This window comes from Arthroderma uncinatum, assembly GCF_011692745.1.
Source record: "Arthroderma uncinatum strain CBS 119779 chromosome Unknown scaffold3, whole genome shotgun sequence".
Taxonomy (NCBI): domain Eukaryota; kingdom Fungi; phylum Ascomycota; class Eurotiomycetes; order Onygenales; family Arthrodermataceae; genus Arthroderma; species Arthroderma uncinatum.
In genome coordinates, this window is record NW_022983865.1 from 5159745 (window position 1) to 5174770 (window position 15026).

General features: G+C 51.8%; 7 protein-coding genes across 7 annotated transcripts; 4 read left to right on the forward strand and 3 right to left on the reverse strand.

The window, feature by feature from the left end:
- Positions 1 to 549: 549 nt before the first annotated feature.
- GIQ15_05336 (carboxypeptidase Y) lies at positions 550 to 2240 on the reverse strand (the record flags this gene model as incomplete). Its single annotated transcript, XM_033552753.1, has 2 exons — positions 550 to 1715; positions 1778 to 2240. 2 exons carry the CDS (start codon positions 2238 to 2240, stop codon positions 550 to 552), a joined length of 1629 nt encoding a protein of 542 aa, XP_033406483.1.
- A 572-nt stretch (positions 2241 to 2812) lies between these two features.
- Positions 2813 to 3953, forward strand: GIQ15_05337 (SBDS family rRNA metabolism protein; the record flags this gene model as incomplete). Its single annotated transcript, XM_033552754.1, has 2 exons — positions 2813 to 2882; positions 2950 to 3953. The coding sequence occupies 2 exons, from the start codon at positions 2813 to 2815 to the stop codon at positions 3951 to 3953; spliced, it is 1074 nt and encodes a 357-aa protein (XP_033406484.1).
- A 248-nt stretch (positions 3954 to 4201) lies between these two features.
- On the reverse strand, positions 4202 to 4969 carry GIQ15_05338 (uncharacterized protein; the record flags this gene model as incomplete). Its single annotated transcript, XM_033552755.1, has 1 exon — positions 4202 to 4969. One exon carries the CDS (start codon positions 4967 to 4969, stop codon positions 4202 to 4204), a length of 768 nt encoding a protein of 255 aa, XP_033406485.1.
- Positions 4970 to 6545: 1576 nt separating this feature from the next.
- Positions 6546 to 8048, forward strand: GIQ15_05339 (uncharacterized protein; the record flags this gene model as incomplete). The annotated part of the gene is made up of 1 exon (XM_033552756.1): positions 6546 to 8048. One exon carries the CDS (start codon positions 6546 to 6548, stop codon positions 8046 to 8048), a length of 1503 nt encoding a protein of 500 aa, XP_033406486.1.
- Positions 8049 to 8735: 687 nt separating this feature from the next.
- Positions 8736 to 10588, forward strand: GIQ15_05340 (glutamate decarboxylase; the record flags this gene model as incomplete). The annotated part of the gene is made up of 5 exons (XM_033552757.1): positions 8736 to 8977; positions 9032 to 9059; positions 9165 to 9800; positions 9879 to 10417; positions 10474 to 10588. The coding sequence occupies 5 exons, from the start codon at positions 8736 to 8738 to the stop codon at positions 10586 to 10588; spliced, it is 1560 nt and encodes a 519-aa protein (XP_033406487.1).
- A 214-nt stretch (positions 10589 to 10802) lies between these two features.
- Positions 10803 to 12335, reverse strand: GIQ15_05341 (C6 zinc finger domain-containing protein; the record flags this gene model as incomplete). The annotated part of the gene is made up of 4 exons (XM_033552758.1): positions 10803 to 11621; positions 11689 to 11765; positions 11829 to 12036; positions 12099 to 12335. The coding sequence occupies 4 exons, from the start codon at positions 12333 to 12335 to the stop codon at positions 10803 to 10805; spliced, it is 1341 nt and encodes a 446-aa protein (XP_033406488.1).
- Positions 12336 to 13059: 724 nt separating this feature from the next.
- GIQ15_05342 (carboxylesterase family protein) lies at positions 13060 to 14983 on the forward strand (the record flags this gene model as incomplete). Its single annotated transcript, XM_033552759.1, has 6 exons — positions 13060 to 13203; positions 13266 to 13458; positions 13518 to 13611; positions 13670 to 13778; positions 13843 to 14299; positions 14355 to 14983. 6 exons carry the CDS (start codon positions 13060 to 13062, stop codon positions 14981 to 14983), a joined length of 1626 nt encoding a protein of 541 aa, XP_033406489.1.
- Positions 14984 to 15026: the final 43 nt, after the last annotated feature.

Here is a 15026-nt window from a genome sequence, read left to right on the forward strand (position 1 = left end):
TGTCTTTGCTCCTTTTATGTTGGCGGGCGTACATGGTGGGGGGAGAGCGGGAAGGGGAAGCCATCTTTTTGTCTTTTTCTTCTCCTTTTGAATACGTGACGCCGGTTTGCGAGAGTGGGTTATGTGATGAGACGAGAATGTAAAGATTATTCTCCCTCATTGAGGGCGGAACTAGTTCTGCTCGGGAAACGGACGCTTCTTCGACTACCTCCTACCATGGGCTTCCCCACTGCCTACGGCGGCGTTAGTCTGATGTATGAAACAAAAAAAGCGATAATATATGGGAATATCCCGTTTCTAAACTACGATCTATTTCTTTTGTCCGAGTCAGGCGCTTTGCATATACTCTTACAGCGTGAGAAAGTAAAACTATTTGTCAAATGACACAATGTATTCTGTAGAGCTCTAATCTCAGCTATACAAGGCTGGGTGGTCCCAGCGAGGTAAACAATCCAAACGCATCATAGCAGAACATACAATAACAAGTAGACATTCAAAGTATGGCAATTTAATCAACTCCCGCGCCGTCCCGATTCAAATCAGGACGCTCTACTGCCATTCTTTCCTGAGCCAGCGGTTGAAGAATTCCAAACTAGCTTCGGGCTGATTAAGTGGCACCATGTGGCCGGCTCCGAAAATACGCATGAAGGTGAAGTTGCCGCTCGACTTGACCTGACCAATCTTCTTGCCCTTGTGCTCGTTGTCCACGATCTTGAGGTCCTCCATCTTGGCGGCAGCGAACTTCTCGCGGCCAGGCCATTCGAGAGCATTGGTCCAGGCCTGGTTACCGAGCCAGTTGCAGATAAAGTCAGCGTCACCAGCATAGATGAGGACAGGGATCTTCTCGAGCACGCTTGGGACAAGACGGTGGTATGGCTTCATCCAGTCACCATGGAAGAGGAAGTCGCGGTTAATACCGGAATTGCAGCTCTCGTAGCTGTCAACTTCGGCACCGAGAGCCTTCATGACTGAATTCTTGTTTAGCCACTTGGTGATGTCGTTCAGTTGAGGGTAGCAGAGCGAGCCCATGTCCTCGCACTTGCTACGGACATCGTAGGGGTTCATGCCGGTCTGTTGGTAAGGGGCAAGGATGGCGCTGTTGCAGTACATGGCGGCTGGAACGCAAACCCAAGCAGACTCAGAGCTGTAGCAGGTCTCGATCAGGGATAGACAGCGCTCAAGGGAGTTGTCCATAGACTTGCAGGTACCCTGGTCCAAGACGGCTGGGTAGCCACCGTCACCACAGGCCATTGGTCGGTATTCAGGGTACTGGGTCAGAGGGTCGGTCAAACCGTTGCCGATGAGAACGGACTTGAGGTTGATGTTGGTGTTCTTGTGGGAAAGGATCTCGGAAGCAAAGACCGGGATATAGTGGCCGGCATAGGATTCACCGGAGATATGGAAATCCTGAGTGGCATATTCGGGGAATTGCTTGAAGAAGAGGGTCAACAAGGCGTAGATATCCTTTCCGGCAGCAACAGTGTCAGAAACGGATGAGCCACTGTAGGAGAAGCCAACATTGACTGGCTGGTCCAGGAAGATGACGGATGCGTTGGCATTCCAAGAGTAAGGGTTGTTGACGATCTTGAGGTTCTTGTCGATGGTGGCAGGGCCGAGCTCGAGGAACAAGCCGGTCAAGGAAGAGCAGCCTGGGCCACCGTTCAACCAGAGAACGACGGGGTCATTCTTGGGGTCGTTTCGAGATTCGAAGAACCCTACCGGATCGTTAGCTTTTGGCTGATGCCTAAATGGGTGGAATACGGGAAATGCTACTAACAGTAGAAGAGATGCTTGTCGGCCTCGTTATCGTCGAGATAACCGCTGTACTGCTTGACGCCGGGGTCGATACCGAGGTCAGCCGGGTTGACGGATTTTACTCGAAGATCGTAGTTTTCAAGCTTCCCGTCAACCTCTCTGCGTTTCTCGCCATCGACACCTTTCACCCACAGGCCCTCAACGTCGGACCCACGGATGATGTGGTCCCATTCTGAGTCAGCACGACGAGTGTGCTTCTTGGGGAGTGAAATGAGCGGGAGATAGTCCTTGAAGTTGGTCTTCATCTCGGACCAGAAATGGGTGATGCCATCCTCAACGCCTGATTGGAAGTGCTTGAGGGTCTCGTCGAAGATTGACGTGGTAGGCTCCTGCTGTGGTCCAGGGCCCTCGGCGTTGAGAACCTGTTGTTCCTGGGCGGCCGCAACCGCAGCACTGGCCAGAAGGCCAGTCAAAAGAAGCTTCATGATGGGTGGTTGTAGTGCTGTTGGTGTGGTGATGGAGGTGGAAGAGGAGGGAACAGGATGAGGATGAAGAGTTGGTCGTTGGAGAAGAAGGCTGGGGAAGGGGAACTGCCTAGCGCCGGATGACGTCGACGATCGGTGCCGAGGTGGAGCTGGCCGCTAGTTATGCACGATCAAGACGGCGACGGAAGACGAAGCACTCGGCCTTTGTATGGTACACTGCTGCTACAAGAGTATATCCAAGCAGACAAGTAGATATGGATGATGATGAACGATGAAGTTGAAGTTGAAGTCGAAGTCGAAGTCGAAAGCAAAAATATCGCCCAAAAAGGGAACCAGGTCGCGTGACTTGATGACAAAGCGTGATATATTATGTAATGGATATGTCATCCATAAGGTAACGTGACTCGTCTTATCGCAAGTCCCGTGACTCACCAACTTTGCTTATCGACAACTTTTTGATAACAAAACAGAAACAGAGAGAAAGACGAGATAATAATACCAATATCCTTATAGATTTGGTAGAGAAGCGATTAGATTAATAGACCGCGGCTTGAACAAGTGATTCTGCCAAGATGCCGATGATCAATCAGCCGTCAGGCCAGATAAAATTTACAAATGTCTCTATCGTCAAGCTGAAGAAGGGTAAGAGAGGAGAGGGGGGGGGTTAGGCTACGGTTCTTCCATCAGATCTGGCTAACTGAATGACTAGGAAAAAAGCGCTACGAACTAGCCTGTTACAAGAATAAACTGCTGGAGTATCGCTCTGGGGCTGAAACGGACCTTGACAATGTCCTCCAGATCCCCACCGTCTTCCTGTCCGTGTCTCGCGGGCAGACAGCCCCGACAGCGGAACTGGTCAAGTCGTTTGGCAAGGACTACAAGACCGAAGACGTCATCCAGGAGATCTTGCGCAAGGGTGAAGTACAGGTGGGTGAGAAGGAGAGACGAGATATTCTCGAGCGGGTTGAGAAGGAGGTGCTGGAGATCGTTTCCGCGAGACTCGTCGACCCAGTGTCGAAACGCGTCTACACCGCAGGGATGATCGGCAAAGCGTTGGACCAGCTGAGTGCAGCCAGCGGCAAGGAGCAGCAGCATGGAAATAGTGGGACGGGGGCGCCACGGCCCGCTAAGGATGCGGAAGACGGTGACGATGGTGATGGTGACGGTGACGATGACGAGATGGCCAAAAGGGCAGCAGACTTGACGCTTACTCCCCGGAAGCCACTGTGGACCGGCGTCACTACGGCGAAGTCTGCCAAAATCCAAGCCCTGGATGCTATGAAGGCCCTGATCGCCTGGCAACCTATACCCGTCATGCGTGCCAGGATGCGTCTCCGTATCACCTGTCCTACATCTATACTGAAACAAGCCGCTAGATCTGCGACATCATCGACCGCCCCGGCCGCCGATGCAGGGAACACGCCGTCAAAGAAAGACAAAGGCAAGAACAAGAAAGGTAAGAAGGCAGCGGACGACGAGGAAGAGGACGAGGGTAAGCCTGCTACCGGTGCGGCTACTGGGACGGTCAAGGATCGGATTCTGAGCTTCCTTGAGCAGGTCGAGTCGCAGGAAGTGATCAGCGGAGACGAGTGGGAAGTCCTCGGGTTCGCAGAGCCTGGCGCCTTCAAGGGACTGAGTGAGTTCATCGGCGGAGAGACAAAGGGGAAGGGCAGAGTCGAGGTCATGGACATGGCCGTCACTCACGAAGAGTGATCAGATGTTTACTCCGTATTTCTCTTTGATTGGTATGAAAGGCACGGTACATACGATTAACGAATAATAATAAAAAAAAAAGAATATCCTTAGGGATCATGATCTTGTCTATCGTTCATTACTCCATGCTAAATTAAACAAAATACCCCGATGCCCAACGCCACGTTCTATATTCCGCGGTAACCCTTAATATACGGAATGAGATGGGAAATAAAGAGATAGAAAAAGGTCATCCGTATGTCGTAAATTCATGTTTCAATGGCGTCCAATGCGTCGTGTAGGTCCGTCGCCGTGAACGCCGTCGTCCGCTTCAGTCTCGTCTCTGGCCACCGCGGATGCTGCTCTTCCTCCGTCGAGTGAGAGTGAGAGGTGAGGAGGGTAGACGAGCTGATATTAACTCCTCCATCCGAGCTGAGTATCGAAGTCGCGTTTGAATCCTCGTCTTGCGAAGACTCGTCAGCGTCGCCGGGACGCCTGGTTATGGTCGTTGCGGCCAGAGAGTGAGCGTCGCCGGCGCTCTCTGCTCTCGACGGCGTCTGCGTATCGAGGGGACAGATGTGCGAGTCGATTGACCGTCGTCGATGCAGCTTCGTCGCCGTCACGATGGTGTATGCCGCGAGACTGGCCATATGTTTCCGGTCGACCGGCCCACGGTATTTCGGCCGCGGGACTTCGTGGGCCTTGTATAGTTCTATCTTCGGCCACTGCTCTTCTGTCTTCCGCTTCGACGGCCGTCTGAACGTGAGCGATTTGATGATGCTCGAGCGGACCGACTTCGTGAACGAGCGAGCCGGAGCTGTCTGCGAGCTCGTCGGGGTAGGCGTCACTTCGCGTTGTCGAGCTGCTGGAGACGCCTGCTTCTGTCCCTTTGGAAGGCCTGTCGTGTGTTCTCTGGCTTCCTCGAGCCGTACAGCCAGCCTGGAGGAGGGTTTAGCTGTTTTCGATGATTTCGCCATGGTGAAGGGGTGAAGATGGGAGCTGAAGAGAGCTCTCTTCATCTTCTCTCGAAATCCCATGCTGAACGAGCCCTGCAAGATGAACCGGAGAGAAGACGACAAAGAACGAACAACGAAGAACAATAAACAAAGTTGGCAATGCAGGACGGAGGGAAAATAGCTCAGGACAGGCCGGCTTCCATGCCTCCAAGAGAGACAACCTGAAGCAACAAAGCCCGCGTTCAACTGCGAAACAGCAAAGACTGCCGGCCAGGAGGTAGCGGGATCCTGACAAACGAAACACAGGGGGCTATATTCGAACGGCCCTCAATTAATTAATAGCGAAATGAAAAAAAGGAAAAAGGGAAAACGGGCTGGGGAGAAGCTGGACTACAACTTATTCCCCCAGATTAATTCGGGGTCGGAAATTAATCTCAACTATCAACTATCCAGTCAATTTTTTTCCTTCTAGGCCTTCTATCTGGTGGTTGAGATGGGCCCGGCGACCAAACAGCGAGCAGCCCATGGACCTCTTAATCGCCACATGCCTGCAGCCAAGGAGAATGCAGATTGGGCGATGGCGATGGCGAGGGCGATGGCGGGTGCCGGCGTCGTCTAGCTGTCTCGTCTAACTCGTTCGTTGGCTGCGGCAGTTGGGCCGGTGGCGCAGTTCGCGACGAGAAGATGGAGTAGCAGTTTAGGGCTATCTCCGGCACATCCTGGGCATACGGAGTGTATATATAAAAGGATAGGAGAGTCCGGCTTCACGACAGCTGAAAGCACCGTTGACAGCTCTAACCCCTGGCGCCGTTCTATTGGTAGATGCAGAGCTGACAGGCCCTGGTCTGGTCTACTGGCCAATTTTTGTGACTCCAGTACGACATGGAACGACCATTTTTGAGCCCTGCAGAGGATCATGGTGGTTGGATGGTATGCCCTTTTTTTGGAGACCTACGGCTGTCATTCATACAGCTGAAAATACGGAGTAGAATGGAATATATGGCAAGTTTGGATCACATTGGATTTATATGACCTCATATTCCAGACGTTTCCGCCACATTTCCATGCTGTAAAGACCATTTTCAATTCCCTTTGTGTTGTTTTTGCTTGTTCGCTTTGCCTACCGCGTTTATATATAATATGAGAAGGTCTATAGGCCTAGGGGCTGGAAGCAACTATACATACCATATACCACCCAATCTATTGCAAATATCAGTTGGCTGTGTGACTTCGCCAGGTCAAGTTCTGTTGTCGGCTGTAAGTGATAGTTGGTGAGCCACAAACGTATTGTCACTCGAGCTGAACGGAAGCGTCCTGGCCAGGTCCGGGTGTCAGCGGTGAACATGTTATCCGGACAGGGCTCGCATTTTACGCAAGGTAATCTTGCGGCTGCGAAGAAGAAGACGAAGAAGGGGAAAGGCCGTCATCGCCTTGCACCTCCTGTTTCAAAGCCTTCTAATGTCGACAGGAGTCAGGCCGCTCCCCAGGCCCAGACAAACGCTGGAGGAATAGCAGCGGCGGGTGCTCGTACATATAGTGAGGAGAAAGTCCCCGCTGAGAAACCTCGTCCACTGTCATTCGCTAGAGGTTGGCAGCTTCCCTGATGAACCCCCTTTTTACATAAGGTTGATATCGATACTTACCACGAATAGACCATATGGGAACTTCACCGTACGGCAGCGGGCATGGAAGAGGGCTGTCCGACACAGTAAACACTTCACGGGGAAGCACGAGGTTCGCACAAGGTGCCTATAGCCCTCCATCGCCAGCTTGGTCCGCGGAAGATTCCAAGATTGGGGTACACAATGGCCACAATGCTGCCTCTAAAGCCGCAGCAAGCGCTGCTTTCTTTGGCAAGAAACACGTTTCCCAAGATCACGCCCAACCTCCTCTATCCAGCATGCGAGCCGAGACGCCGCGGAGGGACTCCACGACGCTCGGTACCGCATATCGGCTAGACGGACCTACCATTGGCGCCTTTCCCGCTGAGACTCCCGATGTCTTTGAAAGTGGCGCTGGAATGGGCAATGAAGAGGGCAACGTTGGTTCCAGAGCAGAAGAAGAACATGATGAAAACGAGTGGGAGGACGAGGATATTCACGATACGGCCGGGGCTGTAGCATCACAGCCTGGACCAAAGGACAAAGATGAATGGGTCAAGGAAGAAACCAAAGAGACGCCGGAACAGACGTCACATATCACACAGAGGCACTCTGAGGTGACTGAATATATTCCAGAGAATTCCGCGGATGGGGTATCAGGGCAGCACATAGAGCGGAAGATAGAAAAGGATACCGTGCGGAAGGAGATCATTGAGAAACGGGTTGACAATCAAGCGTCAGAAAATACTGGAAAGCCAGCCCAGAAGCCCAGCTATGCAGCAATGGTTGCAAAGGAGCGAGAACCGTCTCCTGTTCCCGCCGTTCCCCTCGCCCCTATTGCTCCCGCTGCTCCCGCTGCTCCCGTTGCTCCCGTTGTTCGCGCTGCCCCTGAAATGCCGCCTGCGCCTATTCCGCCGTTAAAAGTGCCCACTCCGTCCACGCAAGCTCCAGCTCCAGCTCCAGCCCCAGTCCAGGCGCCAGCTCCTGTTCCTATCCCGGCTCCTATCCCAGTGCCTCTAATGAAACAGGAACAGCCCCCGGCAGAGAGGACCGAGCAACCCCAAGCTGCGACAGCACAGGAACAGGTTCCAGCTCCCACGGCGAACCAGGAGGCAATCCCAGCAACGAAGCAAGAAGTGCCACCTACAGACACCTCAGGACTGGCGGCACCAGTAGTTCCAGTAAAGGCCCCGGAAAGGATGGTTGCCACTGACCCTGTACTTCCGGGTAGCGTTCCCGCCTTAGCATCCGCAGACGCCCAGGTGCAAGCAGCAGTAGCCACAGCTGGTACCTCGAAGGTTTCGGAGAATAAAGAAGCTATTCGGAAGCAAGCAGACGAGCAGAAGTCTCAACTCACTCGCCAGCAGAGGAAAGAAGTAGAAAAAGAAGAGAAGGTTAGGAGGAAGCAGAAGGCGAAGGAGCAAAAGGCCCGTGATAAGGAGTTCAAGGAGAGCCAAAAACAGCTCCGAAAGGGCCATCTGCGCCCGGCAGACGCAGGAGCGAAAAAACTGGGCTTGAGGCAGAGGATTGCTAACCGATTATCGAAGTACCTGGTTTAACAGGGAGGGTAAAAGGGTCAATGGCGTCGTCTTCTTGTCTGCTAGCTGATATCACTGATCCTCCCTCCATGCGGAGTAATCTATGTAAGTAGTCGATTGTAGAATATATTCCTGCCATAAATTAATACGCATTTCACTGAACATGGCATACCCGCGCATCCAATCGCAGCGAAACAAGTGTATCGTGAGAGGATGCATGGTGGAAATGCCATCCCTGGTCGTAACTAAGCTTTGCAGCCACAGTACAAGCTTTTGCCAATCAAAAGGATCCATCGACCTAGGCCGGCGCTGTGGATATGCAACGATGCCAGGGAGCAAAGACCGGACGAACCATGCGAATAGTGCGAGAAAAAGGGGCTCCATACGATGTCGTTGTCGTGCATATTCTCGCTATTTTCACCGCAGAAACATGTGTGAACCCCTGTATCCCAGCACCGCCACAATCCATTCCATATTGCTTTAGCTCTGCTTTACCCCTCCTTGACATGCGTATGCTCCAGAGGCCAGGGAATTGCGATGGTCGTGGGGCAGCTCAGTGAAGGGGGAGAGCTGATGGCTATATATACGTGGAGAGAGTTCGCTTCCCGACCTGCTCTTCCTTCGTACATTTCCCCATTGTCTATCGCCTGCTGTCCAGGAGTAAATATATAGCAACTTGAGCAGTTAACCCCCCCTTTAACCACTGCAATGGTCCACTTATCCAAAGTCCGCAAGGACTCTGTGGCTTTCCCGCCCAAGTTCCTCAAGCGTGTTGACACTATAGACCTTGATGAGCCACAAGACCATGACTACTACTCCAGCGTTTATGGCTCTCGATTTGCGGCAGAAGATCTCCCTACCGATGAGATGCCAGAGAAGGAGATGCCCAAGGAAGTTGCCTATCGAATGATCAAGGATGATCTCAGCTTGGACGGTAACCCCATGTTGAAGTATGCCTCTACTCCTCTCTAATTGTCGTATTCCCCATCCTATCGGCCTGCTAGTTATGTCGTGTTCTCCTCGCTAACCGTGGTGTGTAATTGAATAGTTTGGCGAGTTTCGTTACCACGTACATGGTGAGAGCGATGAACCTATATCGACACGTTTGCTGTACACTAACACTCCTGGGCCTTCAAGGAAGACGAAGCCGAGAAGCTCATGACCGAAGCGTTTAGCAAGAATTTCATAGATTATGAGGAATACCCCCAATCGGCCGATATCCAGAACCGCTGCGTTAACATGATTGCACGTCTCTTCAATGCCCCCGTCGGCGAAAGCGAGCATGAACACGACCACGCATTGGGCACTTCCTGCATTGGGTCCTCCGAGGCCATCATGCTGGGAACCCTTGCCATGAAGAAGCGCTGGCAGAACCGTCGCAAGGCCGAAGGAAAGGATTTCTCTCGACCAAACATTATCATGAGCAGTGCTGTCCAAGTCTGCTGGGAGAAGGCTGCTAGATATTTCGACATCGAGGAAAAGTTCGTGTACTGCACCAATGAGCGATATGTCCTCGATCCCAAGGAAGCTGTAGAGCTTATCGATGAAAACACCATTGGCATATGTGTGATTCTGGGAACCACCTATACCGGCCAGTACGAGGACATCAAGGCAGTCAACGATCTCCTGGTCGAGAAGAAGATTGACTGTCCCATCCATGTCGATGCTGCCAGCGGTGGCTTTGTCGCACCTTTTGTCAACCCAAGCCTTGAATGGGATTTCCGCCTTGAAAAAGTCGTGTCTATTAACGTTTCTGGGCACAAGTACGGTTTGGTGAGTACTCTCCTTGATCCTGCTTCTCGTCGTCCACGGTTGTTATATAAGTGAAATACTGACCCCAGCTGGCATTAGGTCTACCCTGGTGTGGGATGGATCGTCTGGCGATCAACCGAGTACCTCCCTCAGGAATTGGTATTCAATATCAACTACCTCGGGGCCAACCAGGCTAGTTTCACCCTCAACTTCTCCAAGGGAGCATCCCAAGTTATCGGGCAGTACTACCAAATGATCCGTCTCGGAAAGCGTGGATACCGCGCCATCATGCTTAACCTCACGCGCACTGCAGACTACCTCGCTGCTTCTTTGAAGGAGCTCGGATTCATCATCATGAGCGATGGGAAGGGTCGCGGTTTGCCACTTGTCGCCTTCCGTCTGCCCCCAGAGGTCGCGGACAAATACGACGAGTTTGCTATCGCCCATCAGCTCCGTGAGCGTGGTTGGGTCGTGCCGGCATATACCATGGCTCCTCATAGCGAGAAGCTGAAGCTTATGCGCATTGTCGTTCGAGAAGATTTCAGCCGTAGCCGTTGTGACAGCCTGGTTTGTGATTTCAAACTAGCGCTATCTCAGCTAGAGGCGATGGACAAGAAGACTCTAGAGAAATACCAGGAGTAAGTTTCTTCTCTGCTCGCCGTTTTGTTGAATCATATTAACTGGTCTTGATTAGATATACCCGCCGTAGGGTTGCAAATACCGGGCTGGCCCAGCATGCCACTACAGCCTATGAGAACGAAGACCACTCTCTCCAGGGGAAGACTGGAAAGACCCATGCCGTCTGCTAGACAGAAGCACCTCATAGTCTATATACTTATAATTCAGTGTGTCTTTGTTAATAGCCTTGTGGTAGCTACGTTTGTGCCGTAAGTTGCAGCTCAGTCTCGCCACGGCGTAGGGGGTTTCGTAAACCGCTGGGGGATGTTGCGTCAATATGCCAGGGCCTAATTTCCAACACAGTCGCCCGCACGAGGCCCGGAAGCAGTTTTCAATAGTACAAGCCTATCCCTGTGTAGCAGTATCTCCGGCATCTGTAAACCCAGAAGCGATCGAGGGAAACTTGAGCAGCTCTAGGAGCTCGGTATCTGCACTGGGAGTGAAGTAAATGCATATGGCGATACACTCCGCTCTGAGTCTCCCTTCTACCCAAGGCTCCCAGTGCGATATCAAGCACATAATGCCCATCCAATGGGCCAGTATAATTAGTGCCCGCGCATCTTTGGCCCTTAACAGGGCAATATATCTTTGGTCTAAATGACCAAGAAAGGATGAAAAGTACCCAGAAGTTGTAGCACTCTTCTCTAGCTCTAGCATTGAGCTTGCAACTTGAAGCGGTTTGAAATACGGACTCGTCTCCGCGGTGGTTGAGTCATGTATCTCACAGAAGTCTGCCAACCTTGGATGCATGCCTTCTCTTCCCCGTTCGCAATTGTTCAGCAGTATCTCGTGTGCCTGATCGGCAGCTTTAAAGGCCGGACCCCAGATACTCAGATGAAGGATGGGGCCTGAGAGCTCTAGAAGGTATGGCAGGCCATTCTGCAAACAAATCCAGTTCATGGCCGACGGATTGGATGATAGGACCCATGAATCGCATGGTCGGAAGTTCTGAGGGCACATGCAGTTAACGAGCATGAGCATGCATGTGGTCAGGAGAGCGTCAACGTTTGCAGGGCTGACTTTATAGCAGAGAGCTGTTCGGTATGATTGAATAGCCTTTTGCCAGTGGTGAGCTTCTGCAAACTCCCGGGCCTTGCATGGGGGAAGTATGCGGTTAAGGTGGAGAAGTGATACGCCAATTATGGTATGCATAAGATGCGGATTCTGCGTGTATCAGTCAGAAAAGAAGGAATACGAAATCTTGCCATATGGGGGGAAAAGACGAACTTACCGAGAAAGCAACACGTATGGCCTCTGTCCGCATAACTTTGCGGATTGCAGGGGTGGAGATTGACTCTACAGTGTTGTCTACGAAATGTCGAAGTGCGAGCACCCCCATGGGCCGATCAGATCCTGGCACATTTGGCATACAGTAGTCCGAGTCTGAGTGCATCCTTAACGTCTCCTCAATCTTAGCGGCCAAGTTATCGAGGGACATGGAAAACATGGCCCTACTTGGGCCACTCGTCGTAACTGTTGTAATATCCTTGCTGGCACTGGGAGGAGTGAGAGCTGCAGGATAGTTACATGCCACGCCGTAATTGGCACAGTTATGGCACCCGGGCCTTGCTTCATCGCACTGGGACACGGCGTTTAGTCGTTTTATATGCAGTGATATATGGTCTTGGGACATCCCCGTACCTTGACTTTGCGCCTCTTGCAGACGAGACAGCCAGCCTTCGACTTTCGGTGAGATCGACGAGGACGGAATCCTGAAGATTTCCTCTTCTCTGGCGCCAGATTGCGAGTCTGAGCTGGTGCTGGCTGTGGGTTCAGTCTCACTCGAAAGACCGTCTGCCACTTTCGGGCGTTTTCCTTGCTTGTTTGTCCATCATCTGGAGGGTTGGAACAGACATTCGACGAATTATCTGACGCCATGCCGTTTTTTGAGCAAGGTTATACAACCAGTTGCATAAGTAACCGCCGGTAGATCATCGTCTCCGTCCATGGGGGATGTTGGTGTTGGGTCAGTTAAATAGGAGATGGAGGATCGAGGTTGTTCGTGTTCAAACCAACCACAGCCACAACAAATCAGCTTGCGGCGAAAGTCAACACTAAACATCCAACCATGTCAGCGATAATGCTTGATTTATCTTTATTTGTTGACCTCAGCTGTTCGTCTTCTCCGTATTTGCCGGCTGAGCCCCAGGGAACACGGAGCGGGCGCAAGAAGTACGCGTTCTCTGCACCCTAGACCGAGATATAAAACCTCTCCAGGATCTTCACACTTGTCTCGAAATGACAACTTTGCCAAGGGATTCGTATTTCTTGAAGCTGGCGGAGCAAGCTGAGGTGCCTCATGGCCGAAGCCGTCTGGTGAATTGTCGGACCCGGCGAGGCTGCAGCCATCCAGAGCAAAGGTTTACTATTGGGCATTGGGATAGCTGCAGAAAGCTGTACTATGTACCGGCTCATCCCAGAATCTATGTACCACGGTGGGGGAGACGAGCAGCCCAAATGAGAAAGTATCTCGAGTTCGGTTGGGCCTTGCGATGGCTGCTGGGTTCGAAATCGTGGATATAAAGACTCACTCTGATGTCTCTGTGATATCCAAATTATCGTGACAGCCTCAGTTGCTCGTTGAAAGATCCTTTGGCAAAACATGTTTACGAGACTGTTTTACTTCGGCCTGGTGGCTGTGTCTACTCTCCACGCTGCTCTCGCCAACGAGCCGCCTGGCGAGCTTCCGATTCTGAGTCTTCCCTATGGACGGTGGAGGGCGGCGAAATATGATAGGGCCGCAGACGTACGAGCTCTAGCGATGATGAAACATAGCCTGGAACAGACTGCTAAGATACTCGCTTCTAGGTCTATACGTTCCGCAACATTCGATATGCGGTCCCTCCTACCGGCCCCTTGCGCTGGACTAAGCCAGTGAGGCCCAAAATCCCAGAGATTGATATCCAGGATGGCTCCTACGACCCACCCTGCATCCCCGGCCCTCAACCAGAAGGGTTCGAGGACCCAAGCTATGAAAAACAACGAAAATCTGCCAGCGAAGGTTGGTCCTGCCTTGGAGTTCATCGTGTCATAGACGGGTTCTGACCTGGAATCAACTAGACTGCCTCTTCCTCGACATCTATGTTCCAGGAAAAGCATTGAGGGAAAATGGTAGCGATAAGTTACCTGTTATTGCGTGGATTTACGGTGGAGGGTACATCTCGCCTATTCTCGTGATTTCTCAAGCTTAGCTTACACCGATGAGTCTATAGATACACGATTGGGTCAAAAGACCAAGCGATTGAACAGGGTATATATGATGGTACCAGACTTGTACAACATGCAGCTGGAAATGCCATCGTCGTCACCTTCAATTACCGGGTACGTGTTGTCCTCTAGTTGTTCTATATCCCAATCAGCATACAATGGGCTAAGACCTTAATAGCTAAGCGTATTCGGTTGGCTAGCTGGGACCACAATGGAAAATGAAGGGCTGCCTAATGCCGGGCTTCATGACCAACGCGCTGCCCTGGAATGGATCAAAGACTATATCCATCTCGTAGGTGGAGACAGGAGGAAGGTCAGCGCCTGGGGAGAATCTGCAGGCGGCGGATCAATTCTCAGCCACCTCATTATGCATGAGGGCAAAACTGACCCCCTCTTCCGACGTGCTGTGGCCTTGAGTCCTGGCCTGAGTTTCCCCGTCGACCGCAAGGGTATGGTCGAAGACCAATTCCGGGACTATTTGTCAAAGGCTGGATGCACCGGAAAAGGCGTTGCGTGTTTGCGAGCAGCCAGCATTTCTAAGTTGATTCAAGCCAGCCATAATGGGGTGGGACAAGTAGGGCCAACGCCTGATGGACGCCTACTTAAGCATGTATTCTCCGTGGAGATGGCTAGGGGTGAGTGATGTTGGTTGGAAGCATGGGAGGCCATTACTAACAACTTCTGCTCTAGGAAAATATTGGAAGCACCTTGATTCCCTCGTCGTATCTCATGTTTTCGACGAAGGAGGCCCCTTTATCCGCTCTAACGACACTCTAACCTCCCTACATTCTTTGGTCCAATCATTATTCCCTGCATATGCAGCTGAAGCTGTCTCAACTCTCGCGGACCACTATAATCTGAATAAGCCCTCCTACGAATCTGTGAAAACAATAGGCTCGAAGCTCGTACGAGACGCTATATTTGCTTGCAACATACGCGCTATCGTGCAGGGTTATCCACAGCGATCATACCTGATGCAATACTCTCCCCGCGCAGCCACACATGGCGCTGATGTTGCGGCAGTATGGTATTCTCCTGCGCTGTACAACGTTACCATACCTCTATTTGCCGGATATCAGTCATACCTGCTCAGCCACGCTATCACCAATGATCCAAACTCTCTTCGAGACCAAGCACTTACGCCTCCAACTATTGCGTGGCCACGAGTTGCAGGCACTGACAAGGAGAAGCTTCGAAATGTATTGAACGTAGGAGACACTGGATACCAACTTATCGCCGACGAGCAAGTTTTGAAGAGTTCCTGCGACATCTGGCAACAGGTCCTTCTGGACGCTACGAGGCAAGGAGGCTACCTGTAGCGGATATCTAGGAAAAAATAATCTTAGTATGGCTACGCAATCC